Genomic DNA, 26926 nt, shown 5'->3' on the forward strand with positions numbered 1-26926 from the left:
AAATTGAAAACGGTCACGTGACCATTCAAATAATATTTCGTGTTCACTAAATCTCTCTGACAGTCGAGTTAACTGGGAGTGCATAAAGGAGCCTTAGATTTGAGCAAATGTTTTGGGAAAAAAAAAAAAAAAAACACAAAACAAAAGAGGATCAGGCAGATGTTGCGGGGAGGGGGAACGTGTCGATAGGCACGTTTACAGCTGCACGAGTCTGAGAGAGATAGAGAGAGCGTAAACCGAGTCAGACGAGCCCTTTGCCCGATCAATACCACCCAAGTTTTAGGCCGTTTTCAGGGACGATAGCAAACGGTTCCAGTAGTCGGTTTTACTCAAAATCAGAAGAGAAATCAAAACTAAAATAATCCCCCCACAGGAAAAAAACCGGAAGTGTACACTTAGCGCCCCCTTTTGCATTTCATTTCCGGTGTCGTTAATTAGAATTTAATCCTACAATCTTAGTAGGTCATTGAAATTGTGCCAAAACACCTCCTCTGTCCGCCATTTTGTTTTAGAGTAGGAAAAAGCCGTTTTGCACCGCCACCTTAGATTTATGCAATTTGACTGTGAAATAAAAGAACCACAAAATGGCGTCTTAAAACGTCATCTTTTTTGGTCACTCATCATCAAAGCCGCCATCTTGAATTTGTGTAAACGTGTCACTTCTTGTTTTAAATGCCAATTTTCAAGAAAAAAACAAATTCTTCTTGACAATTTATCCAAAAATTGTCAGGAAAAAATTAAACCAGTTTTTAGAGCTAATTTTGAAGAAAAAAAAAAACATTTTTTCTTGACCAATTAATGAGATTCGCCTAATTGTCAAGAAAAATAAAAAATTTAATATTCTTGTTTAATCGAGGTTGCCACTTATTTGAAACTGGCTAAAAAAAAAAAAAAAATTACAAAACGAATCGTTTCGTGTTTCCCGGTTACCATCATCAGGTTTGACGCCATTTTGAATGAATTTTAATCAGTTTTCATCGTTAAAATGGCAATTCACCCTCATCGGAAGCTTAATCAACCGTTCAGGGATGGGGGAGGGTTAGGTCAGATGACCATCTGTCCAAATATTAGATTTAGGGATGGGTCGTATACAGAAGGACACGTCCGAACTAGTCCAAACACTCAACTACCGACCAGTTCGGATTTTTCACTAATTCACTAAAAAACCAAATAATGACAATCAGGGTCTTGTATCTCCTTAAGGAGGCCCTGAAGGGCAAAAACACTTGAATACAATCTTGTAGAGAATGAAATTCCCTACAATTTTCTTTCTTTACCATTTTTTTGTATCTCCTTAAATAACGGAGTTACGCCCCACCAAGGAGTTACTAAAGCACCTCTGTGAGTGCATTGTATCCAGTTTCCGGCCTGTAACTCCCTTAAGAGGCCCTTTAGGGCAAAAGTCATTGAAATAAATCTTGTAGGGAATGAAATTTCCTACAATTTCTATTTTTAGCACTTTTGCGATAACTCCTCAAATAACTGTCAAAATCAAAAATTGTTCTCTAAAGTGTCCACACGCAGATTTGACGTCAAAGTTTATTATCTGGATTCAGAAACGTCAAAAGTAAAAACTAAAAGTGTCAAAAGTCAAAAAATGACACTGACCAGTGTCAAACGTAAAAAGTGACAAATTTGAAAAAAATGATGCCGAAAAAACAGAAATGTCAAGGCTGACACGTAAATGGTAAAAAACCCGCAGAAAAATGTCAAAAGTGTAATTTAAAGTGTCAAACGTAAAAAACGTGTTTTTGGCCTGTAATTCCCTTTAACGGCCCTTTAGGGCAAAAGTCGTCGAAACAAATCTTGTAGGGAATTCCATTCCCTACAATTTCCCTTCTCAGTACTTTTGACGTAACTCTCCAAATAATAGAGTTACGCTCTGTCGAAACTCCATCAAAGATTATCGGAGTGCGTTGCACTCAGTTTTCAGTCTGTAACTCCCTTAAACGACCCCTTAGGGCAAAAGTCGTTGAAACGAATCTTGTAGGGAATAAAATTCCCTACAACTTTCATTATTAACACTTTTGCTGTAACTCCTTAAATAACGGAGCTACGCTCAGTCAAAATGGAGTTATTTAAGAGAAAAAACAGTTTGGTGCATCCAGTCACTTTTTGGCCTTATAATTCCTTAAGGAGGCCCTTAAAGGCAAAAACACTTGAATACAATCTTGTAGAGGATGAAATTCTCTACAACTTATATTATGTGAACCAATTTGGGACACACTGTATAGTGCGAGTTTATATGCAGTTTCCTGAAGGTGGTGGTTACCTTGATGCAACCAATTAATAACAACAAAAACCATAAAAATCAAGGTAAACCATGTGTGCACTAAACAATTGACTACATTCGAGAAAAAGCCATCGTGTATCGTTAATAAAAACAATTGAATTTAGTTAGTGACAGTTGTCACGTGATTTGACAGGACAATTTAGCTAGACGGTCACGTGACCACTGTCAAAATCGCAGAAACGCGTTTTGCGTTAAATTGAATTTTTTGCATTATCTGGACACATTTTTACTTATTAGGTGACATAATCGCGTGGTTTTTTGAAAGATAATTTAGCTAGTCACGTGACAAAAAAAAAAAAAACAAATTTACTTTTTACCTCACATCAGAGTGACGTACGTCATTAAGTCACTTTTTCCCTTAGTACGTCCCTGTTTTCTAAGGGATTTTAATGAAATTTTTTTGTGGTAGTAGCTGAGGCTTGTGGCTATTTTTGACCAAAAAAATCAGGTCCGTACCTGTCCTAGTTTTGAGAGGAGAAATTTTCAAAATTTACTTTTTACCTCACAGAGTGACGTACGTCATTAAGTCACTTTTTCCCTTAGTACGTCCCTGTTTTCCAAGTGATTTTAATGAATTTTTTTTTGTGGAAGTATTCAAGGCTTGTGGCTACCTTTGACCAAAAAAATCAGGTCCGTACCTACCCTAGTTTTGACAGGAGAAATTTTCAAATTTTACTTTTTACCTCACAGAGTGACGTACGTCATTAAGTTACTTTTTCCCTTAGTACGTCCCTGTTTTCCAAGTGATTTTAATGAATTTTTTTTTGTGGAAGTAGTCAAGGCTTGTGGCTACCTTTGACCAAAAAAATCAGGTCCGTACCTACCCTAGTTTTGACAGGAGAAATTTTCAAATTTTTCTTTTTACCGCACAGAGTGACGTACGTCATTAAGTCACTTTTTCCCTTAGTACGTCCCTGTTTTCTAAGGGATTTTAATGAAATTTTTTTGTGGTAGTAGCCGAGGCTTGTGGCTACCTTTGACCAAAAAAATCAGGTCCGTACCTACCCTAGTTTTGACAGGAGAAATTTTCAAAATTTACTTTTTACCTCACAGAGTGACGTACGTCATTAAGTCACTTTTTCCCTTAGTACGTCCCTGTTTTCCAAGTGATTTTAATGAATTTTTTTTTGTGGAAGTAGTCAAGGCTTGTGGCTACCTTTGACCAAAAAAATCAGGTCCGTACCTACCCTAGTTTTGACAGGAGAAATTTTCAAATTTTACTTTTTACCTCACAGAGTGACGTACGTCATTAAGTCACTTTTTCCCTTAGTACGTCCCTGTTTTCCAAGTGATTTTAATGAATTTTTTTTTGTGGAAGTAGTCAAGGCTTGTGGCTACCTTTGACCAAAAAAATCAGGTCCGTACCTACCCTAGTTTTGACAGGAGAAATTTTCAAATTTTACTTTTTACCTCACAGAGTGACGTACGTCATTAAGTCACTTTTTCCCTTAGTACGTCCCTGTTTTCCAAGTGATTTTAATGAATTTTTTTTGTGGAAGTAGTCAAGGCTTGTGGCTACCTTTGACCAAAAAAATCAGGTCCGTACCTACCCTAGTTTTGACAGGAGAAATTTTCAAAATTTACTTTTTACCTCACAGAGTGACGTACGTCATTAAGTCACTTTTTCCCTTAGTACGTCCCTGTTTTCCAAGTGATTTTAATGAATTTTTTTTTGTGGAAGTAGTCAAGGCTTGTGGCTACCTTTGACCAAAAAAATCAGGTCCGTACCTACCCTAGTTTTGACAGGAGAAATTTTCAAAATTTACTTTTTACCTCACAGAGTGACGTACGTCATTAAGTCACTTTTTTCCCTTAGTACGTCCCTGTTTTCCAAGTGATTTTAATGAATTTTTTTTTGTGGAAGTAGTCAAGGCTTGTGGCTACCTTTGACCAAAAAAATCAGGTCCGTACCTACCCTAGTTTTGACAGGAGAAATTTTCAAATTTTACTTTTTACCGCACAGAGTGACGTACGTCATTAAGTCACTTTTTCCCTTAGTACGTCCCTGTTTTCTAAGGGATTTTAATGAAATTTTTTTGTGGTAGTAGCCGAGGCTTGTGGCTACCTTTGACCAAAAAAATCAGGTCCGTACCTACCCTAGTTTTGACAGGAGAAATTTTCAAAATTTACTTTTTACCTCACAGAGTGACGTACGTCATTAAGTCACTTTTTCCCTTAGTACGTCCCTGTTTTCCAAGTGATTTTAATGAATTTTTTTTTGTGGAAGTAGTCAAGGCTTGTGGCTACCTTTGACCAAAAAAATCAGGTCCGTACCTACCCTAGTTTTGACAGGAGAAATTTTCAAATTTTACTTTTTACCTCACAGAGTGACGTACGTCATTAAGTCACTTTTTCCCTTAGTACGTCCCTGTTTTCTAAGGGATTTTAATGAAATTTTTTTGTGGTAGTAGCCGAGGCTTGTGGCTACCTTTGACCAAAAAAATCAGGTCCGTACCTACCCTAGTTTTGACAGGAGAAATTTTCAAAATTTACTTTTTACCTCACAGAGTGACGTACGTCATTAAGTCACTTTTTCCCTTAGTACGTCCCTGTTTTCCAAGTGATTTTAATGAATTTTTTTTTGTGGAAGTAGTCAAGGCTTGTGGCTACCTTTGACCAAAAAAATCAGGTCCGTACCTACCCTAGTTTTGACAGGAGAAATTTTCAAAATTTACTTTTTACCTCACAGAGTGACGTACGTCATTAAGTCACTTTTTCCCTTAGTACGTCCCTGTTTTCCAAGTGATTTTAATGAATTTTTTTTTGTGGAAGTAGTCAAGGCTTGTGGCTACCTTTGACCAAAAAAATCAGGTCCGTACCTACCCTAGTTTTGACAGGAGAAATTTTCAAATTTTACTTTTTACCTCACAGAGTGACGTACGTCATTAAGTCACTTTTTCCCTTAGTACGTCCCTGTTTTCCAAGTGATTTTAATGAATTTTTTTTGTGGAAGTAGTCAAGGCTTGTGGCTACCTTTGACCAAAAAAATCAGGTCCGTACCTACCCTAGTTTTGACAGGAGAAATTTTCAAATTTTACTTTTTACCTCACAGAGTGACGTACGTCATTAAGTCACTTTTTCCCTTAGTACGTCCCTGTTTTCCAAGTGATTTTAATGAATTTTTTTTTGTGGAAGTAGTCAAGGCTTGTGGCTACCTTTGACCAAAAAAATCAGGTCCGTACCTACCCTAGTTTTGACAGGAGAAATTTTCAAATTTTACTTTTTACCTCACAGAGTGACGTACGTCATTAAGTCACTTTTTCCCTTAGTACGTCCCTGTTTTCCAAGTGATTTTAATGAATTTTTTTTGTGGAAGTAGTCAAGGCTTGTGGCTACCTTTGACCAAAAAAATCAGGTCCGTACCTACCCTAGTTTTGACAGGAGAAATTTTCAAAATTTACTTTTTACCTCACAGAGTGACGTACGTCATTAAGTCACTTTTTCCCTTAGTACGTCCCTGTTTTCCAAGTGATTTTAATGAATTTTTTTTTGTGGAAGTAGTCAAGGCTTGTGGCTACCTTTGACCAAAAAAATCAGGTCCGTACCTACCCTAGTTTTGACAGGAGAAATTTTCAAAATTTACTTTTTACCTCACAGAGTGACGTACGTCATTAAGTCACTTTTTCCCTTAGTACGTCCCTGTTTTCCAAGTGAATTTATAGAATTTTTTTTTGTGGAAGTAGTCAAGGCTTGTGGCTACCTTTGACCAAAAAAATCAGGTCCGTACCTACCCTAGTTTTGACAGGAGAAATTTTCAAATTTTACTTTTTACCTCACAGAGTGACGTACGTCATTAAGTCACTTTTTCCCTTAGTACGTCCCTGTTTTCCAAGTGATTTTAATGAATTTTTTTTTGTGGAAGTAGTCAAGGCTTGTGGCTACCTTTGACCAAAAAAATCAGGTCCGTACCTACCCTAGTTTTGACAGGAGAAATTTTCAAATTTTACTTTTTACCTCACAGAGTGACGTACGTCATTAAGTCACTTTTTCCCTTAGTACGTCCCTGTTTTCCAAGTGATTTTAATGAATTTTTTTTTGTGGAAGTAGTCAAGGCTTGTGGCTACCTTTGACCAAAAAAATCAGGTCCGTACCTACCCTAGTTTTGACAGGAGAAATTTTCAAATTTTACTTTTTACCTCACAGAGTGACGTACGTCATTAAGTCACTTTTTCCCTTAGTACGTCCCTGTTTTCCAAGTGATTTTAATGAATTTTTTTTTGTGGAAGTAGTCAAGGCTTGTGGCTACCTTTGACCAAAAAAATCAGGTCCGTACCTACCCTAGTTTTGACAGGAGAAATTTTCAAAATTTACTTTTTACCTCACAGAGTGACGTACGTCATTAAGTCACTTTTTCCCTTAGTACGTCCCTGTTTTCTAAGGGATTTTAATGAAATTTTTTTGTGGTAGTAGCTGAGGCTTGTGGCTATTTTTGACCAAAAAAATCAGGTCCGTACCTGTCCTAGTTTTGAGAGGAGAAATTTTCAAAATTTACTTTTTACCTCACAGAGATATCATTAAGTCACTTTTTGCCTCGTAAGTACGTCCCTGTTTTCCAAGTGATTTTAATGAAATTGTAGGAAATTTCATTCCCTACAAGATTTATTTCAATGACTTTCGCCCTAAAGGGCCTCTTAAGGGAGTTACAGGCCGGAAACTGGGTACAATGCACTCACAGAGGTGCATTAGTAACTCCTTGGTCGAGCATAACTCCGTTATTTACGAAGCTACAAAAAATGCTAAAGAAACGAAATTGTAGGAAATTTCATCCTCTACAAGATTGTATCCAAGTATTTTTGCCCTTAAGGGCCTCCTTAAGGAGATACAAGGCCAAAAACTGACTGGATGCACCAAACAATTTCAAGGCACGCCACTGGTTTGAACATAGAAAATGTCAGCGGTTGCAAAACTGTATAGCGCTTTTACTATCGACCTTAACCTATTCTAAGTTACTTTCCGTTGCATTGTTTTCGCTCCGTTTTACTATGCAGCCGCACAAACTGCAACTATGATGACGTAATTTTATCATACAAAATGGCCGCCTAAATTAATTCCAGTGGTGGGTAGTCGCAAAATTAACCTGAATCCCGTAGATTGAATTATTCAAATAAATTCAATTAAAATGACTTATTCTGGTTACGTCGCTGTTTTTTTAAAAATTAAAATAAAAAAATAAAAAATCACGTGACAGTTTTTAGATTAGGTTTAAAAAAATTGATTTTCTTAGGTTAAGTGACTAAACAGTTAAAAAAAAAATGAAAAAAAATTTTTACAAACAAAAAATTTTTTCTGTACGGTTGCCTGAAATTACGGATTATATTTTGACGTTTGAACGAATCTTCCAACTGTCGTAGTAACCAAGTTAGCACGTGTCAAATAAAAACACCTGTCATTTAAAGGAAACACTTGGAAAAGTGGTAATTTAAATTTAGACACACGTCACGTGACTTGGACAATACACAATTTTTGAGCTGGCAACACTGTGTAAAGACAAGTTGACGTTGACAAAAACCAGTCACGTGACGTTCAATTTGGAAAATTGGTGAATCAAATTTGGACATTTTGTACAAACTTCAATTGCACGTCACCTGACTTTGAACCTTGAAAAATTAGTCACGTGACTATTAAAATGTGATTCAAAAACTGAAATTGTAACAGACACATCACGTGACTTTGATTAGACGACTGTAAGGCTGACAACACTGTAAAGGCCAGTTGACACCTGCGGTTTGACAGCCATTTTTTTGTTTCAATTTTTACGTACAAAATCTGACTGAATTTGAGTGACCGCCTAGACAAGAGCCCCATAATTCAACCTGTTTCTCTCTACCTACCACGGTTGGGTTTTAGGAGTGAGCGAGACAGACTGAGCGTGTGGTACCTAAGAGAGAGAGAGAGAGATGGAGTATACAGCTGTGCGAGAACGTGACGGTCGTCAAGGGGGGCCAGGAAAACGAAGAGAGAGAGAGAGAGAGAAAACACAAAAACTAGTTTGGTGCTCTTGCAAGCTGAACGATGCACTGACCGCATAATGCAATCGGGGACCATCGAGGTATCAAACCGGGGGGAATGTTCTCCGTCTAATAGTTTTACTTTGACAAGACTGACACGTGTCACCCAGAGTTTGTCGTCATCTTTGTTCAACTTTTATTGATTTTTTCTGGCAATCTCCCCAACTTTGTTTAGATGCAAATTATGGCCGAAGGGCACGTGTCACTCTCAAAAGACTCGTAGAGATGAGGGTGGGAATGATGCGCGTAGGGTGCGCAACCCTTTGTTATCCCTTCAACCTACTTTGACAGATAGAGTCCCAGAGGGCTAGTGACAGAGTGACGTAATAATTGTCATTCCTTTTCTATTACTAGCAGGCAAACTGAGCGAGACGGAACGTCACGATAACGTAGTCAACTGTCAAGTTACGTCATCCCTTAATGACGGTGAAATGTCAAATCTAATCTTAAACAAACCGAATATGTAAAAACACGTCACAATGTGACCATAGTATGCCATGGAACAAATCCATGGCAACTATGATTTTAAAAGACAATGTGACCAGGAAATCATAGTATGCCATGGAACAAATCCACGGCAACTATGATTTTAAAAGACATTTGTTTAAATGTCAATAATTTGAAAATGGCGGAACCAAATGTCAACTTATTACATATTTTTGGAATCAGAAGGAAAAGAACTCTATTATTAGATTAGATAATATACAGAGTGTTCCACAAGTTGTCTAAATATACTGGTCTATAACCCTGTATACCGTAATGTTCTCTAGACAAGGGATAATTGAGGGGGGGGGGAATGATTTTTTGTCACTGAACTTGACTTATTAAGCAAAACAATAACAACAACAAACTTGACGTACCTGTCAGACGATTCGGAGCTGTCATATCTGTCGACGCATCGTTTTTTCCTGCACTCCTCGTCGTCGTCCAGCAATCCCTCGTGTCGGGCTCCATTTTGTTGGGTGCACCTCAAATTCACGAACTGGTCACTCGATGGCGTTTCGGGCGTCGGCCCCGCGTCGCGGGGCGCCTTTAGCGACTCGATTTGCGCGCGTCCCGTTACATTTTCGCCGATTTTCACTAAACTTTTCTGGATTTTCGTGGCGTGCCCGTACGAATCGCCCGCATGCAAACCGTCTGCCATTTTGGACGCGCTCGCACTGGACGCTTCTTCTTCTCTCGGCCCCTTCGTTCGTCGATCGGCGGTTCTTGCCGAAGCGGCTGCGCGTCATTGTCGCGCCACGTTGCCGCATCGTTTCTGCCCCTAACAAATAGGAAACTTACAGAAAGTGGTCCTGACGTCATAATCAAGTCCTGTGCAACTTGACGTTTTAAAAATTACATTTCAATTAAAATACTATATAGGGTGTTCAATTTAAACTTACATATTTAGTTATTTTTTGGTTTTTATGGAGTGTCTCAACTTAAACTGGTAAAATTGGCAACCTAGCCGCAGACCGATTGTGACCGATCATTGACGGTAGAGGGAGGCTTAGTGACGTCACACCCCCTCTCAAACGCACACGTCGTTCATTGGCCGATCGACAATTACATAATTTGAACAAGTTTTGCGGGTAAATGACATCGAGTTGCATTCGGAACGCCTGCCGCGCCATCTGTAGACAAAGATAACGCTATTATGAACGTAGAGAGCGAGAGTGTTTAGCTATTTTTCAATGTTGCCAACTCTGTCGTTAAAACGGTATACCTACCGTTTTCCTGTTTTTTTTTTTTATACAATTTTTGGACTTTTTGTCCCTGACTCTCCTTTAAAATTGTGTTTCTGACAGTTCAAATTTTAAAACAGCTTTTTTCCCTGACTGTACTTGATTTCGTACTGTTTTTTATGTCACTAGATAGGAAATTTAGTGAGGATTCCAAAAATGTGATAAAACAGTCATTTTCTTAGCTCAAGTGGGTTTTAGAGGTGATTTTGTGCGTGACTGTCTTTTCAAACTGTCTTTCTGGCAGTTTAAACTTTGACACAACTTTTCTCCCTGACTGTACTCAATTTTTTAGTGTTTTTTTCTGTCATTGAATAGGAAATTTAGTGCGGATAACAAAAATGTTTTTTCTTGCAATTTTCTCGCTGCAAGTGGGTTTTACAGACAATTTTGTCCCTGACTCTCCTTTCAAACTGTGTTTTTGGCAGTTCCAAATTTGACACCACTTTTCTCCCTGACTGTACTAAATTTTTTAGTGTTTTTGATGTCACTAGATAGGAAATTTAGTGAGGATTTCAAAAATGTGCTTAAAACTGTAATTTTCTCGCTGCAAGTGGGTTTTACAGGCGATTTTGTCCCTGACTGTCCTTTTCAACTGTGTTTTTGGCAGTTCCAACTTTGATACCACTTTTCTCCCGGACTGTACTAAATTTTGTAGTGTTTTTGATGTCACTAGATAGGAAATTTAATGAAGATTCCAAAAATGTGCTTAAAACTGTAATTTTCTCGCTACAAGTGGGTTTTACAGACAATTTTGTCCCTGACTGTCTTTTCAAATTGTGTTTCTGACAATTCAAACTTTGACACCACTTTTCTTCCTGACTGTACTTGATTTTTAGTGTTTTGTATGTCATTAGATAATAAATTTAATGGGGATTCCAAAAATGTGCTTAAAACGGTAATTTTCTCGCTCCAAGTGGGTTTTACAGTCAATTTTGTCACTGACTGTCTTATCAAATTGTGTTTCTGACAATTCAAACTTTGACACCACTTTTCTTCCTGACTGTACTTGATTTTGTAGTGTTTTTGATGTCACTAGATAAGAAATTTAGCGAGGATTCCAAAAATGTGCTTAAAACGGTAATTTTCTCGCTCCAAGTGGGTTTTACAGGCAATTTTGTCCCTGACTGTATTAAATTTTAGAAAATGAAATACAGGGTGTTGAACTGGAATAAAGCACCTGATAACGGAATTTGAACGTTTTATTTTGTGTTTTTAATTACATTTTAAGGTTTATTCGGCCATTTCGACGTCTTCAAGGTCCAAATCGTCGAGCATTTCCTCGAGCGTGATACGCGGACAATTCGAATCGTAGTCGGCGTCGAACGCGTCGACCGCCATGTTGTTTTTATCCCGGAAAATGTTTACGTTACGTCGCAACTCGGGATCCTCCTCCAAATCGTCCATAAACTCGTTAAACTCCCTGAAACCAACCAGTAATTGGGTTAAGCCGAAAAAGTACGCAAAAATCAAGTTTTCAATTATTTTTTTTGTTAATTTCGACCGCCATCTTGGATTTTCTCTCGAATGAGTCGAAAATGGCCGCTCAGTGTCACTGTCAACTGTCACTCGACGCAATCCAAGATGGCGCGGACAAGACTCACCTGCCGTCCACGCTTGCCGTTTCCTCGCCGGCCAAACGTTTCAATTTCCACTGACGCTGATGACGTTTCCGCGCCGATCGATCGCCGAAATGTTTTCTCACCAAAATCACGTCGGGAATCGTCGTTCGGTCCAGCTTGTCAAAGTTCGGATCGTTGACGTTGCTGTCCGCCATATTGTAACCGAGAACGGCGTCGCCAGGTTTCAGCACGTGACCCAAATGCGTCCTGGACACGTCAAATGTCAATTTAAGAGGTTCTCATTTGTAACGTTGCCAAATTGACACATTTTGCAAAATTCAAAACTGTCATTTTAATCAAAAGTGTCAATTTGAGAGGTTTTTTTGCAACGTTGCCAAATTGACACATTTTGCAAAATTCAAAACTGTCATTTTAATCAAAAGTGTCAATTTGAGAGGTTTTTTTTGCAACGTTGCCAAATTGACACATTTTGCAAAATTCAAAACTGTCATTTTAATCAAAAGTGTCAATTTGAGAGGTTTTTTTGCAACGTTGCCAAATTGACACATTTTGCAAAATTCAAAACTGTCATTTTAATCAAAAGTGTCAATTTGAGAGGTTTTTTTTGCAACGTTGCCAAATTGACACCTTTTGCAAAATTCAAAACTGTCATTTTAATCAAAAGTGTCAATTTGAGAGGTTTTTTTGCAACGTTGCCAAATTGACACATTTTGCAAAATTCAAAACTGTCATTTTAATCAAAAGTGTCAATTTGAGAGGTTTTTTTTGCAACGTTGCCAAATTGACACATTTTGCAAAAATCAAAACTGTCATTTTAATCAAAAGTGTCAATTTGAGCGGTTTTTTTTTGCAACGTTGCCAAATTGACACATTTTGCAAAATTCAAAACTGTCATTTTAATCAAAAGTGTCAATTTGAGAGGTTTTTTTTGCAACGTTGCCAAATTGACACATTTTGCAAAATTCAAAACTGTCATTTTAATCAAAAGTGTCAATTTGAGAGGTTTTTTTTGCAACGTTGCCAAATTGACACATTTTGCAAAATTCAAAACTGTCATTTTAATCAAAAGTGTCAATTTGAGAGGTTTTTTTGCAACGTTGCCAAATTGACACATTTTGCAAAATTCAAAACTGTCATTTTAATCAAAAGTGTCAATTTGAGAGGTTTTTTTTGCAACGTTGCCAAATTAGCCAAATTTTCCTAATTTTTATTTTTTTTTTGGTGGGTTTCCTAATTTGTAACGTTGCCAAATTGACACATTTTGAAAAAATTCAAAACTGTCATCTTATTCAAAAGTGTCATCTGTCAAAAAAAAAAAAAAGTATTTACCTGGAATGTACCATATTGTCGTTCAAGCCCAATTCCGAGGTGCGTACCAGCCAAACATCGGCCAAAACGTGTTTCTGGGACAAATTGCCTTGTCCCGGAAAAATCGTCCTGTCCTTGTCCATGATCGCTTCCACGTCCATTACCGTGTACTCGACCAGCTGTTTCGGGTCGCAGATCGCTCGAAACGGCCACCGCCAATAGTTGGCGCTGGACAGTTCGCCGATTTGGCCACGTGACGGATCAATCAAGTGCACTGCGTTGGTCACGCGGTACGCGACGCACAACGACGAAATGCCGCCCAACGTTTGCGTCAACCGTTTCGGCAGACAGACGACGCTGTCTTTGCTGATCGGCACAATTTCCACGCTAAACGTAAACTTGTAATTGTACACGTTGCTGTGAATGTCGTGCGACATCAGTTTCTTGGAATGTTGACATTTGCACGGCAACACGCTACTGACAAAGTCCACCATCTTTTTTGCGTGCGATTCGGTGGCGTAGTAGAAATCCAAACCGCCTGCAATTTCAAATTAACGAATAACTTGAAAACTGCCGCTAGAGGACGTCAAAGTCAACTTAAAACTAATTTTGACACCTCCTCACTTTGACCTCGAATAACTCGCTTATTTGACAGCTGACGTAAAAATGTCACTGAAGCAAAAATGTAGCCCGATGTGTCAGCTTTCAGAAAATATGGCCGCTCAAGTTGATCGGTTTAGTCCTTTGGCCGCTAGAGGACGTCAAAGTCAACCGAGTTTCATCTTAAAGAAATTTTGACACTTCTCACTTTGACCTCGAATAACTCGGTTATTTGACAGTTGACGTCAAAATGTCATTGAAGCAAAAATGTAGCCCGATGTGTCAGCTTTCAGAAAATATGGCCGCTCAAGTTGATCGGTTTAGTCCTTTGGCCGCTAGAGGGCGTCAAAGTCAACCGAGTTTCACCTTAAAGAAATTTTGACACTTCCCACTTTGACCTCGAATAACTCGGTTATTTGACAGTTGACGTCAAAATGTCATTGAAGCAAAAATGTAGCCCGAGGTGTCAGCTTTCAGAAAATATGGCCGCTCAAGTTGATCGGTTTAGTCCTTTGGCCGCTAGAGGACGTCAAAGTCAACAAAGCTTTCACCTTTAACTAATTTCGACACTTCCCACTTTGACCTCGAATAACTCGGTTATTTGACAGTTGACGTCAAAATGTCATTGAAGCAAAAATGTCGCCCGAGGTGTCAGCTTTCAGAAAATATGGCCGCTCAAGTTGATCGGTTTAGTCCTTTGGCCGCTAGAGGGCGTCAAAGTCAACCGAGTTTCACCTTAAAGAAATTTTGACACTTCTCACTTTGACCTCGAATAACTCGGTTATTTGACAGTTGACGTCAAAATGTCATTGAAGCAAAAATGTAGCCCGAGGTGTCAGCTTTCAGAAAATATGGCCGCTCAAGTTGATCGGTTTAGTCCTTTGGCCGCTAGAGGGCGTCAAAGTCAACCGAGTTTCACCTTAAAGAAATTTTGACACTTCCCACTTTGACCTCGAATAACTCGGTTATTTGACAGCTGACGTCGAGATTTTGGTTAAAATAAACGAGAGCCCAAAGTGCACGACGATCCCAAAAATAGCTTTCCTCTTTTCTGCGCCGATGGCGAAATTCCGATGAAAGTTACGTGACTCGGTGCTGTTTCTGGTTTTCCAAAAAAAATCGTCCAGAATTCTCCAATTGGAGTTTTTCACTACTCACTCAAAATGTCAAATAAGCGAGTTATTCGAGGTCAAAGTGAGAAATGTCAAAATTCGTTTTTGACTCCCTCTAGTGGCCAACGGACTAAACTAATTAACTGGAGCCGCCATATTTTCTGAAAGCTAACACTTTGAAGTGTCAAAATTAGTTTAAGGGTGACTTTGACGCCCTCTAGCGGCCAAACGAGTAACAATGTCAAATTGACAGTACTCACCGTGAATCGGTTTGATTCCTAAAGTGTTTTCGTGCGCTTTATGCTTCAAAATCAGCTGTTCCAAGTAGTAAAACGTCTTTTTGTTCTCCGCTTTCTGTCTAATTTGCACCAGGGCCTTCCAAAAGTCTTTAGCTTCGGTGCGATGACACTGATCACACATCTGGTGCTGAATAGTGTAGATCACCACAAATTCTTTTTGTAAAATGGCCCCCATAACGTCACCCTGTACTGTCAATTTAACCTAAAAAAATTTTTGAGATTATTTCCTTCCTAACAATTTTGACCAATCGCTATCAAGAATTAGTATAACAAATGTAAATTTTAAGTGGAAAAATCACTTGACAACTGTCAACTTAGATGTCAGCAGTTTTTCCGGAAAAAAAAATTTGAAAAAATTGCACACTCCTCACAGCAACGGTTGCAATGGAGTGTGCAATTTTTTCAGCAATGGTTTTTAAAACAAATTACTTTGAAACTCGTTTTTCCTGAAAAATTAAATGCACTAGAGATATTACCCCCGAAGAATCACTTTTGAGGTTATGAAACTGGGGCTGAAAGCTAAAACGTACTCACTTTGATTCGTTTCGAGTGCGGTTCAGTCCAAACAAAACCAGCATCGACCAGCTTGAGCCGATTGAGTCCTTTGAGCTTTTTGAGGCACAAGGTGAGTAGTTCGCGTGACTCCAAAGAGCAGGACACCCAATCGGAAGGGGGCTGTAGGTAACGTTCGCAACCGCGACAAAACGACAACGTTGCCTGCTCCGGAATGCCCTCGGTCAGGTTGACTTGGTTCCGCAAACAGCCCACGCACATGTTTGAGGGGTTCGGTTCGATTTCCAAGCCGCACGTACAGCATCTTCTGCAAGCGAAAACACGTCACTTACACACACACACAGAGAAAACCCACTTCTAAACTAACATTATTCTGGTTAAATCCTGATTTTCTAGGTTTAGGGCCTCCATCTTTAACCTTAAAAACACAACAGGACCCTTTCTGACGGATGACAGTTTGAGGTTACGTTCTCAAGTCTCTTCTTACTTATCATCATATACACACACAGACAGCGTTGCCAAAGTGTGATTGACCATGCAATGTTGCTAAAAGCCTTTTAGGATTGTTTATTAAAAAAAAAACCCACTAAAATGCAAATATACGATAATTTATTTAAAACTGTCGAGTATTAATAAGAATTAAGCGAAAAATTGACAGTTGACAAAGAAAAAGGTGCTCGACAAAAACAATCATTATTAGGTTCAAAATGGGCGGATATTCTTTTTTGTTTTTAAGGGGGGGAAATTGACACTTACTGTCAAGTACCATCCAATCAGAACTTTGTGCTTCCTGTTAACTTGTTTTTTTCTTTTTATTTAACGTCAACCATCCCCCCTTAAGTACACATATATTTACAGCGATTATATTATATATGTATATGTATACCTATATATTATGTAAATATCTAAATGTGGCAAGAGTAAACGTTTTTGATTTGAAACGTGTAAACCTACTGATTGGATTTTGCAAAGTGCGCGGCGATAATAATAATATATTATGACGTCATCACGACATTTTAACAACACTTAACCTAAAAAAAAAATTGACACGCTGTCAATTTACAACATTTTCAACGATTAATTTTAATTATTGCTCCGTTTTATTCGCAAGAGAGAGAGAAAATTAGGTTTGTGCTACTCGACTGTCATTTTGACAGTCTCCGTAACTCGACTGTCAAATGACGTGTCGGTACGAGAGTAACTAAAAATATCCAAGAATTGCATTGTAAGGTCGCTCTGTCACATTTTTGACAGCCCATCGAGTTAAATTAATCGTCTGTCTCTCTTAGCATGTTTGACAGTTCCTTTCGTTTGACGTCATCGTTTACCGCCTCCTTGATGAGATCCCACAGCGATTCTTTGTCGAGTAAAACGTACTCGTTGGATGGTTTGTCGACTTGAACCGGTCTGGTAGGCAGTTTTGCGGTGTTGACGCGCGCCACCTGGTGGCGTCTCGTGGCATTTTTGGTTTTACTGACGCACGACGCGTCTGGTTCGCGTGCGCGCGCGCCCTCTGCGCCAAACCACGCGATCAAATCGTCACCGCTCACCGCTCTCAGCAGCAGCGAATTGCGATCGCGCGCGTGATAAAACGTCCCCACGGTCAAATCGGGCCGTCCGACCGGATACGCTTGCGCGTACGCCGGCCTCAAACCGGAAATGACGTAGGGAGTGCGCGCGTGAAAACGCACGCACACCGGACACGGTGACGTCACGTTGGCGAAAACGAACCACGCCGCGTCGCCGTGGCTGCCGTGCTCCATCGCCGCCATTTTGTCGTGCTGCCCCTCCAATTGGGGCGGCGGCGCCGTCACTTCGAAGCCCGAAAACAACGTGTGCTCTAATCGAATGACCGGTGACGGCTTGTCACCTTTCCACCTGTCAAATTTCAGTTTTTTTAAACGCATTCAGAGGCCTCTGGCAACATAAAATGGCTTCCAGAGGCATCTGGCAACTCAAAATGTCCTCCAGAGGCATCTGGCAGCTTTGAAACAGTTTTAGGAAAGTTCAGAGGCCTCTGGCAACTCAAAATGGCTTCCAGAGGCATCTGGCAGGTTTGAAACAGTTTTAAAAGAGTTCTGACAGTTCCAACTTTGACATCACTTTTCTCCCTGACTATACTCAATTTTTTTGTCTTTTTTATGTCATTGGATAGGAAATTTAATGAGGATTCCAAAAATGTACTTAAAACTGTCATTTTCTCACTCCAAGTGGGTTTTACAGGTGATTTTGTACCTGACTGTTCTTTCAAACTGTCTCTCTGACAGTTCCAACTTTGACACCGCTTTTCTCACTGACTGTACTCAATTTTTTAGTGTTTTTTATGTCATTGGATAGGAAATTTAATGAGGATTCCAAAAATGTACTTAAAACTGTCATTTTCTCACTCCAAGTGGGTTTTACAGGTGATTTTGTACCTGACTGTTCTTTCAAACTGTCTCTCTGACAGTTCCAACTTTGACACCGCTTTTCTCACTGACTGTACTCAATTTTTTAGTGTTTTTTATGTCATTGGATAGGAAATTTAATGAGGATTCCAAAAATGTACTTAAAACTGTCATTTTTTCACTCCAAATGAGTTTGACAGGCAATTTTGTCCCTGACTGTTCTTTCAAACTGTCTCTCTGACAGTTCCAACTTTGACACCGCTTTTCTCACTGACTGTACTCAATTTTTTAGTGTTTTTTATGTCATTGGATAGGAAATTTAATGAGGATTCCAAAAATGTGCTTAAAACTGTCATTTTTTCACTCCAAATGAGTTTGACAGGCAATTTTGTCCCTGACTGTTCTTTCAAACTGTCTCTCTGACAGTTCCAACTTTGACACCGCTTTTCTCACTGACTGTACTCAATTTTTTAGTGTTTTTTATGTCATTGGATAGGAAATTTAATGAGGATTCCAAAAATGTACTTAAAACTGTCATTTTTTCACTCCAAATGAGTTTGACAGGCAATTTTGTCCCTGACTGTTCTTTCAAACTGTCTCTCTGACAGTTCCAACTTTGACACCGCTTTTCTCACTGACTGTACTCAATTTTTTAGTGTTTTTTATGTCATTGGATAGGAAATTTAATGAGGATTCCAAAAATGTACTTAAAACTGTCATTTTTTCACTCCAAATGAGTTTGACAGGCAATTTTGTCCCTGACTGTTCTTTCAAACTGTCTCTCTGACAGTTCCAACTTTGACACCGCTTTTCTCACTGACTGTACTCAATTTTTTAGTGTTTTTTATGTCATTGGATAGGAAATTTAATGAGGATTCCAAAAATGTACTTAAAACTGTCATTTTTTCACTCCAAATGAGTTTGACAGGCAATTTTGTCCCTGACTGTTCTTTCAAACTGTCTCTCTGACAGTTCCAACTTTGACACCGCTTTTCTCACTGACTGTACTCAATTTTTTAGTGTTTTTTATGTCATTGGATAGGAAATTTAATGAGGATTCCAAAAATGTACTTAAAACTGTCATTTTTTCACTCCAAATGAGTTTGACAGGCAATTTTGTCCCTGACTGTTCTTTCAAACTGTCTCGCTGACAGTTCCAACTTTGACACCACTTTTCTCACTGACTGTACTCAATTTTTTAGTGTTTTTTATGTCATTGGATAGGAAATTTAATGAGGATTCCAAAAATGTGCTTAAAACTGTCATTTTTTCACTCCAAATGAGTTTGACAGGCAATTTTGTACCTGACTGTTCTTTCAAACTGTCTCTCTGACAGTTCCAACTTTGACACCGCTTTTCTCACTGACTGTACTCAATTTTTTAGTGTTTTTTATGTCATTGGATAGGAAATTTAATGAGGATTCCAAAAATGTACTTAAAACTGTCATTTTTTCACTCCAAATGAGTTTGACAGGCAATTTTGTCCCTGACTGTTCTTTCAAACTGTCTCTCTGACAGTTCCAACTTTGACACCGCTTTTCTCACTGACTGTACTCAATTTTTTAGTGTTTTTTATGTCATTGGATAGGAAATTTAATGAGGATTCCAAAAATGTACTTAAAACTGTCATTTTTTCACTCCAAATGAGTTTGACAGGCAATTTTGTCCCTGACTGTTCTTTCAAACTGTCTCTCTGACAGTTCCAACTTTGACACCGCTTTTCTCACTGACTGTACTCAATTTTTTAGTGTTTTTTATGTCATTGGATAGGAAATTTAATGAGGATTCCAAAAATGTACTTAAAACTGTCATTTTTTCACTCCAAATGAGTTTGACAGGCAATTTTGTCCCTGACTGTTCTTTCAAACTGTCTCTCTGACAGTTCCAACTTTGACACCACTTTTCTCACTGACTGTACTCAATTTTTTAGTGTTTTTTATGTCATTGGATAGGAAATTTAATGAGGATTCCAAAAATGTACTTAAAACTGTCATTTTTTCACTCCAAATGAGTTTGACAGGCAATTTTGTCCCTGACTGTTCTTTCAAACTGTCTCTCTGACAGTTCCAACTTTGACACCGCTTTTCTCACTGACTGTACTCAATTTTTTAGTGTTTTTTATGTCATTGGATAGGAAATTTAATGAGGATTCCAAAAATGTACTTAAAACTGTCATTTTTTCACTCCAAATGAGTTTGACAGGCAATTTTGTCCCTGACTGTTCTTTCAAACTGTCTCGCTGACAGTTCCAACTTTGACACCACTTTTCTCACTGACTGTACTCAATTTTTTAGTGTTTTTTATGTCATTGGATAGGAAATTTAATGAGGATTCCAAAAATGTACTTAAAACTGTCATTTTTTCACTCCAAATGAGTTTGACAGGCAATTTTGTCCCTGACTGTTCTTTCAAACTGTCTCTCTGACAGTTCCAACTTTGACACCGCTTTTCTCACTGACTGTACTCAATTTTTTAGTGTTTTTTATGTCATTGGATAGGAAATTTAATGAGGATTCCAAAAATGTGCTTAAAACTGTCATTTTTTCACTCCAAATGAGTTTGACAGGCAATTTTGTCCCTGACTGTTCTTTCAAACTGTCTCTCTGACAGTTCCAACTTTGACACCGCTTTTCTCACTGACTGTACTCAATTTTTTAGTGTTTTTTATGTCATTGGATAGGAAATTTAATGAGGATTCCAAAAATGTGCTTAAAACTGTCATTTTTTCACTCCAAATGAGTTTGACAGGCAATTTTGTACCTGACTGTTCTTTCAAACTGTCTCTCTGACAGTTCCAACTTTGACACCGCTTTTCTCACTGACTGTACTCAATTTTTTAGTGTTTTTTATGTCATTGGATAGGAAATTTAATGAGGATTCCAAAAATGTACTTAAAACTGTCATTTTTTCACTCCAAATGAGTTTGACAGGCAATTTTGTCCCTGACTGTTCTTTCAAACTGTCTCTCTGACAGTTCCAACTTTGACACCGCTTTTCTCACTGACTGTACTCAATTTTTTAGTGTTTTTTATGTCATTGGATAGGAAATTTAATGAGGATTCCAAAAATGTACTTAAAACTGTCATTTTTTCACTCCAAATGAGTTTGACAGGCAATTTTGTCCCTGACTGTTCTTTCAAACTGTCTCTCTGACAGTTCCAACTTTGACACCGCTTTTCTCACTGACTGTACTCAATTTTTTAGTGTTTTTTATGTCATTGGATAGGAAATTTAATGAGGATTCCAAAAATGTACTTAAAACTGTCATTTTTTCACTCCAAATGAGTTTGACAGGCAATTTTGTCCCTGACTGTTCTTTCAAACTGTCTCTCTGACAGTTCCAACTTTGACACCACTTTTCTCACTGACTGTACTCAATTTTTTAGTGTTTTTTATGTCATTGGATAGGAAATTTAATGAGGATTCCAAAAATGTACTTAAAACTGTCATTTTTTCACTCCAAATGAGTTTGACAGGCAATTTTGTCCCTGACTGTTCTTTCAAACTGTCTCGCTGACAGTTCCAACTTTGACACCACTTTTCTCACTGACTGTACTCAATTTTTTAGTGTTTTTTATGTCATTGGATAGGAAATTTAATGAGGATTCCAAAAATGTGCTTAAAACTGTCATTTTTTCACTCCAAATGAGTTTGACAGGCAATTTTGTACCTGACTGTTCTTTCAAACTGTCTCTCTGACAGTTCCAACTTTGACACCGCTTTTCTCACTGACTGTACTCAATTTTTTAGTGTTTTTTATGTCATTGGATAGGAAATTTAATGAGGATTCCAAAAATGTACTTAAAACTGTCATTTTTTCACTCCAAATGAGTTTGACAGGCAATTTTGTCCCTGACTGTTCTTTCAAACTGTCTCGCTGACAGTTCCAACTTTGACACCACTTTTCTCACTGACTGTACTCAATTTTTTAGTGTTTTTTATGTCATTGGATAGGAAATTTAATGAGGATTCCAAAAATGTGCTTAAAACTGTCATTTTTTCACTCCAAATGAGTTTGACAGGCAATTTTGTACCTGACTGTTCTTTCAAACTGTCTCTCTGACAGTTCCAACTTTGACACCGCTTTTCTCACTGACTGTACTCAATTTTTTAGTGTTTTTTATGTCATTGGATAGGAAATTTAATGAGGATTCCAAAAATGTGCTTAAAACTGTCATTTTTTCACTCCAAATGAGTTTGACAGGCAATTTTGTCCCTGACTGTTCTTTCAAACTGTCTCTCTGACAGTTCCAACTTTGACACCGCTTTTCTCACTGACTGTACTCAATTTTTTAGTGTTTTTTATGTCATTGGATAGGAAATTTAATGAGGATTCCAAAAATGTGCTTAAAACTGTCATTTTTTCACTCCAAATGAGTTTGACAGGCAATTTTGTCCCTGACTGTTCTTTCAAACTGTCTCTCTGACAGTTCCAACTTTGACACCGCTTTTCTCACTGACTGTACTCAATTTTTTAGTGTTTTTTATGTCATTGGATAGGAAATTTAATGAGGATTCCAAAAATGTACTTAAAACTGTCATTTTTTCACTCCAAGTGAGTTCGACAGGCGCTTTTGTCCCTGACTGTCTTTTTGGCAGTTCAAACTTTGACACAACTTTTCTCCCTGACTGTACTGAAGAGAGTTCAGAGGCCTCTGGCAACATAAAATGACTTCCAGAGGCATCTGGCAGCTTTGAAACAATTTTAAGAGAATTCAGAGGCCTCTGGCAACTCAAAATGGCTTCCAGAGACATCTGGCGGCCAAAAATGTCTAATTTTGACACAACCGTCAGAATCTGACATTGGATTAGGTCAAACAGCCAAACTAACCTCAAACAGGTGCGTATCTTGAGACTGGGCAATTTTCCTTCGATTTCCTCTAACGAACTGTGATCGGCAGCGATTTCCTCGGCAATTTCCGCGCGAATTTCCAGTAACGCCGTTCGTTCCCTTGTCGCGTAAGTGGAAAACGTCGTTTGGCCCTTCAAAAAATCCCCGGAAAATCCTGACAGGAGGAATATGACAGACGGGCACTGACTTACTTGGATTGTCGCGCAGCCCGCCCCCGTGGCGTACACAAACACTTTGGTGGGCATGGTGGGCGGGTACAACACCGCAGACCTCTTGTCCTTGTCCAGTACGATCGTTTCTGTCAGTTCCATGCCGGACGTTGCCAACGACACCGTAACTAACCTAAAAAATCACGTGTTCCCCGTCCTATTTGCCCTGCGCACGGTTTAGCCGCTAGAGGGCTTCAAAGTTCTGTTGTAACTTCTATTAGAGACTTTTTGGGCCAGTACGGTCCTGATATTTTGCGTTAACCCGGTAAAGTAGTTGCAAAATCCAGGACCGTAGCAAAATTTGATATAAACAGTCGTTTTCTTACTCCAAGTGTCTTTCAAACTGTGTTTCTGACAGTCCAAACTTTGACACCACTTTTCTCCCAGACTGTACATGATTTCGTAATGTTTTTTATGTCATTAGATGGGAAATTTAATGAGGATTCCAAAAATGTACTTAAAACTGTCATTTTCTCACTCCAAGTGGGTTTTACAGGTGATTTTGTACCTGACTGTTCTTTCAAACTGTCTCTCTGACAGTTCCAACTTTGACACCACTTTTCTCTCTGACTGTATTCAATTTTTTAGTGTTTTTAATGTCATTGGATAGGAAATTTAATGAGGATTCCAAAAATGTACTTAAAACTGTCATTTTCACACTCCAAGTGGGTTTTACAGGTGATTTTGTACCTGACTGTTCTTTCAAACTGTCTCTCTGACAGTTCCAACTTTGACACCACTTTCCTCCCTGACTGTACTCAATTTTTTAGTGTTTTTTATGTCATTGGATAGGAAATTTAATGAGAATTTCAAAAATGTGCTTAAAACTGTCATTTTCTCACTCCAAGTGTGTTTGACAGGCGATTTTGTCCCTGACTGTTCTTTCAAACTGTCTCTCTGGCAGTTCCAACTTTGACACCACTTTTCTCTCTGACTGTATTCAATTTTTTAGTGTTTTTAATGTCATTGGATAGGAAATTTAATGAGGATTCCAAAAATGTACTTAAAACAGTCATTTTCACACTCCAAGTGGGTTTTACAGGTGATTTTGCACCTGACTGTTCTTTCAAACTGTCTCTCTGACAGTTCCAACTTTGACACCACTTTCCTCCCTGACTGTACTCAATTTTTTAGTGTTTTTTATGTCATTGGATAGGAAATTTAATGAGAATTTCAAAAATGTGCTTAAAACTGTCATTTTCTCACTCCAAGTGTGTTTGACAGGCGATTTTGTCCCTGACTGTTCTTTCAAACTGTCTCTCTGGCAGTTCCAACTTTGACACCACTTTTCTCTCTGACTGTATTCAATTTTTTAGTGTTTTTAATGTCATTGGATAGGAAATTTAATGAGGATTTCAAAAATGTGCTTAAAACTGTCATTTTCTCACTCCAAGTGGGTTTTACAGGTGATTTTGTACCTGACTGTTCTTTCAAACTGTCTCTCTGACAGTTCCAACTTTGACACCACTTTTCTCTCTGACTGTATTCAATTTTTTAGTGTTTTTAATGTCATTGGATAGGAAATTTAATGAGAATTTCAAAAATGTGCTTAAAACTGTCATTTTCACACTCCAAGTGGGTTTTACAGGTGATTTTGCACCTGACTGTTCTTTCAAACTGTCTCTCTGACAGTTCCAACTTTGACACCACTTTTCTCTCTGACTGTATTCAATTTTTTAGTGTTTTTAATGTCATTGGATAGGAAATTTAATGAGGATTTCAAAAATGTGCTTAAAACTGTCATTTTCTCACTCCAAGTGGGTTTTACAGGTGATTTTGTACCTGACTGTTCTTTCAAACTGTCTCTCTGACAGTTCCAACTTTGACACCACTTTTCTCTCTGACTGTATTCAATTTTTTAGTGTTTTTAATGTCATTGGATAGGAAATTTAATGAGGATTCCAAAAATGTACTTAAAACTGTCATTTTCACACTCCAAGTGGGTTTTACAGGTGATTTTGTACCTGACTGTTCTTTCAAACTGTCTCTCTGACAGTTCCAACTTTGACACCACTTTTCTCTCTGACTGTATTCAATTTTTTAGTGTTTTTAATGTCATTGGATAGGAAATTTAATGAGGATTTCAAAAATGTGCTTAAAACTGTCATTTTCTCACTCCAAGTGGGTTTTACAGGTGATTTTGTACCTGACTGTTCTTTCAAACTGTCTCTCTGACAGTTCCAACTTTGACACCACTTTTCTCTCTGACTGTATTCAATTTTTTAGTGTTTTTAATGTCATTGGATAGGAAATTTAATGAGGATTTCAAAAATGTGCTTAAAACTGTCATTTTCTCACTCCAAGTGGGTTTTACAGGTGATTTTGTACCTGACTGTTCTTTCAAACTGTCTCTCTGACAGTTCCAACTTTGACACCACTTTTCTCTCTGACTGTATTCATTTTTTTAGTGTTTTTAATGTCATTGGATAGGAAATTTAATGAGGATTTCAAAAATGTGCTTAAAACTGTCATTTTCTCACTCCAAGTGGGTTTTACAGGTGATTTTGTACCTGACTGTTCTTTCAAACTGTCTCTCTGACAGTTCCAACTTTGACACCACTTTCCTCCCTGACTGTACTCAATTTTTTAGTGTTTTTTATGTCATTGGATAGGAAATTTAATGAGGATTTCAAAAATGTACTTAAAACTGTCATTTTCACACTCCAAGTGGGTTTTACAGGTGATTTTGTACCTGACTGTTCTTTCAAACTGTCTCTCTGACAGTTCCAACTTTGACACCACTTTTCTCTCTGACTGTATTCATTTTTTTAGTGTTTTTAATGTCATTGGATAGGAAATTTAATGAGGATTTCAAAAATGTGCTTAAAACTGTCATTTTCTCACTCCAAGTGGGTTTTACAGGTGATTTTGTACCTGACTGTTCTTTCAAACTGTCTCTCTGGCAGTTCCAACTTTGACACCACTTTTCTCTCTGACTGTATTCATTTTTTTAGTGTTTTTTATGTCATTGGATAGGAAATTTAATGAGGATTCCAAAAATGTACTTAAAACTGTCACTTTTTCACTCCAAATGAGTTTGACAGGCAATTTTGTCCCTGACTGTTCTTTCAAACTGTCTCTCTGACAGTTCCAACTTTGACACCACTTTTCTCTCTGACTGTATTCAATTTTTTAGTGTTTTTAATGTCATTGGATAGGAAATTTAATGAGGATTTCAAAAATGTGCTTAAAACTGTCATTTTCTCACTCCAAGTGGGTTTTACAGGTGATTTTGTACCTGACTGTTCTTTCAAACTGTCTCTCTGACAGTTCCAACTTTGACACCACTTTTCTCTCTGACTGTATTCAATTTTTTAGTGTTTTTAATGTCATTGGATAGGAAATTTAATGAGGATTCCAAAAATGTACTTAAAACTGTCATTTTCTCACTCCAAGTGGGTTTTACAGGTGATTTTGTACCTGACTGTTCTTTCAAACTGTCTCTCTGACAGTTCCAACTTTGACACCACTTTTCTCTCTGACTGTATTCAATTTTTTAGTGTTTTTAATGTCATTGGATAGGAAATTTAATGAGGATTCCAAAAATGTACTTAAAACAGTCATTTTCACACTCCAAGTGGGTTTTACAGGTGATTTTGTACCTGACTGTTCTTTCAAACTGTCTCTCTGACAGTTCCAACTTTGACACCACTTTTCTCTCTGACTGTATTCAATTTTTTAGTGTTTTTAATGTCATTGGATAGGAAATTTAATGAGGATTTCAAAAATGTGCTTAAAACTGTCATTTTCACACTCCAAGTGGGTTTTACAGGTGATTTTGTACCTGACTGTTCTTTCAAACTGTCTCTCTGACAGTTCCAACTTTGACACCACTTTTCTCTCTGACTGTATTCAATTTTTTAGTGTTTTTAATGTCATTGGATAGGAAATTTAATGAGGATTCCAAAAATGTACTTAAAACTGTCATTTTCACACTCCAAGTGGGTTTTACAGGTGATTTTGTACCTGACTGTTCTTTCAAACTGTCTCTCTGACAGTTCCAACTTTGACACCACTTTTCTCTCTGACTGTATTCAA

General features: G+C 38.0%; 3 protein-coding genes across 6 annotated transcripts in view; all 3 read right to left on the reverse strand.

The window, feature by feature from the left end:
• Positions 1–9501, reverse strand: part of jing (AE binding protein 2 jing) — a 39564-nt gene extending 30063 nt beyond the window's left edge. Inside the window, exon 1 of the mRNA XM_081993337.1 lies at positions 9162–9501. Coding sequence (XP_081849463.1) covers positions 9162–9445 — 284 coding nt within the window. The 5' untranslated portion in view covers positions 9446–9501. The remainder of the gene's footprint in view (positions 1–9161) is intronic.
• Positions 9502–11209: 1708 nt separating this feature from the next.
• Nmd3 (60S ribosomal export protein NMD3) lies at positions 11210–15968 on the reverse strand. The gene is made up of 6 exons (XM_081993136.1): positions 15808–15968; positions 15462–15747; positions 14889–15129; positions 12938–13454; positions 11630–11854; positions 11210–11448 (listed from the first exon to the last, which is right to left on the reverse strand). Exons 1-6 carry the CDS (start codon positions 15849–15851, stop codon positions 11259–11261), a joined length of 1503 nt encoding a protein of 500 aa, XP_081849262.1. The 5' UTR covers positions 15852–15968; the 3' UTR covers positions 11210–11258.
• A 64-nt stretch (positions 15969–16032) lies between these two features.
• LOC145738325 (C3 and PZP-like alpha-2-macroglobulin domain-containing protein 8) overlaps positions 16033–26926 on the reverse strand; it is a 44608-nt gene continuing 33714 nt past the window's right edge. For 3 of the 4 annotated variants that reach the window (XM_081993123.1, XM_081993125.1, XM_081993124.1), the window contains 3 exons: positions 22871–23021; positions 22659–22810; positions 16033–17318 (listed from right to left, as the gene is read on the reverse strand). In XM_081993123.1, the coding sequence (XP_081849249.1) occupies positions 16709–17318; positions 22659–22810; positions 22871–23021 (913 nt within the window). In that variant the 3' untranslated portion in view covers positions 16033–16708. The remainder of the gene's footprint in view (positions 17319–22658; positions 22811–22870; positions 23022–26926) is intronic. The other variant, XM_081993126.1, reaches the window with a different exon arrangement.

This window comes from Ips typographus, linkage group LG15 (assembly GCF_016097725.1).
Source record: "Ips typographus isolate SLU linkage group LG15, UJ_Ityp_2.0, whole genome shotgun sequence".
NCBI classification, from domain to species: domain Eukaryota; kingdom Metazoa; phylum Arthropoda; class Insecta; order Coleoptera; family Curculionidae; genus Ips; species Ips typographus.

What these genes read in the sequence shown, in the direction of transcription:
- Nmd3 (XM_081993136.1), bottom strand. Translation starts at nt 15,851, where the DNA reads ATGGAGGCCCTAAACCTAGAAAATCAGGATTTAACCAGAATAAT. An exon ending in CAGGATTTAACCAGAATAAT is followed by an intron (nt 15,748 to 15,807) that starts GTTAGTTTAGAA and finishes TTTCGCTTGCAG; the next exon opens with AAGATGCTGTACGTGCGGCT. An exon ending in CGCACTCGAAACGAATCAAA is followed by an intron (nt 15,130 to 15,461) that starts GTGAGTACGTTT and finishes AAATTTTTTTAG; the next exon opens with GTTAAATTGACAGTACAGGG.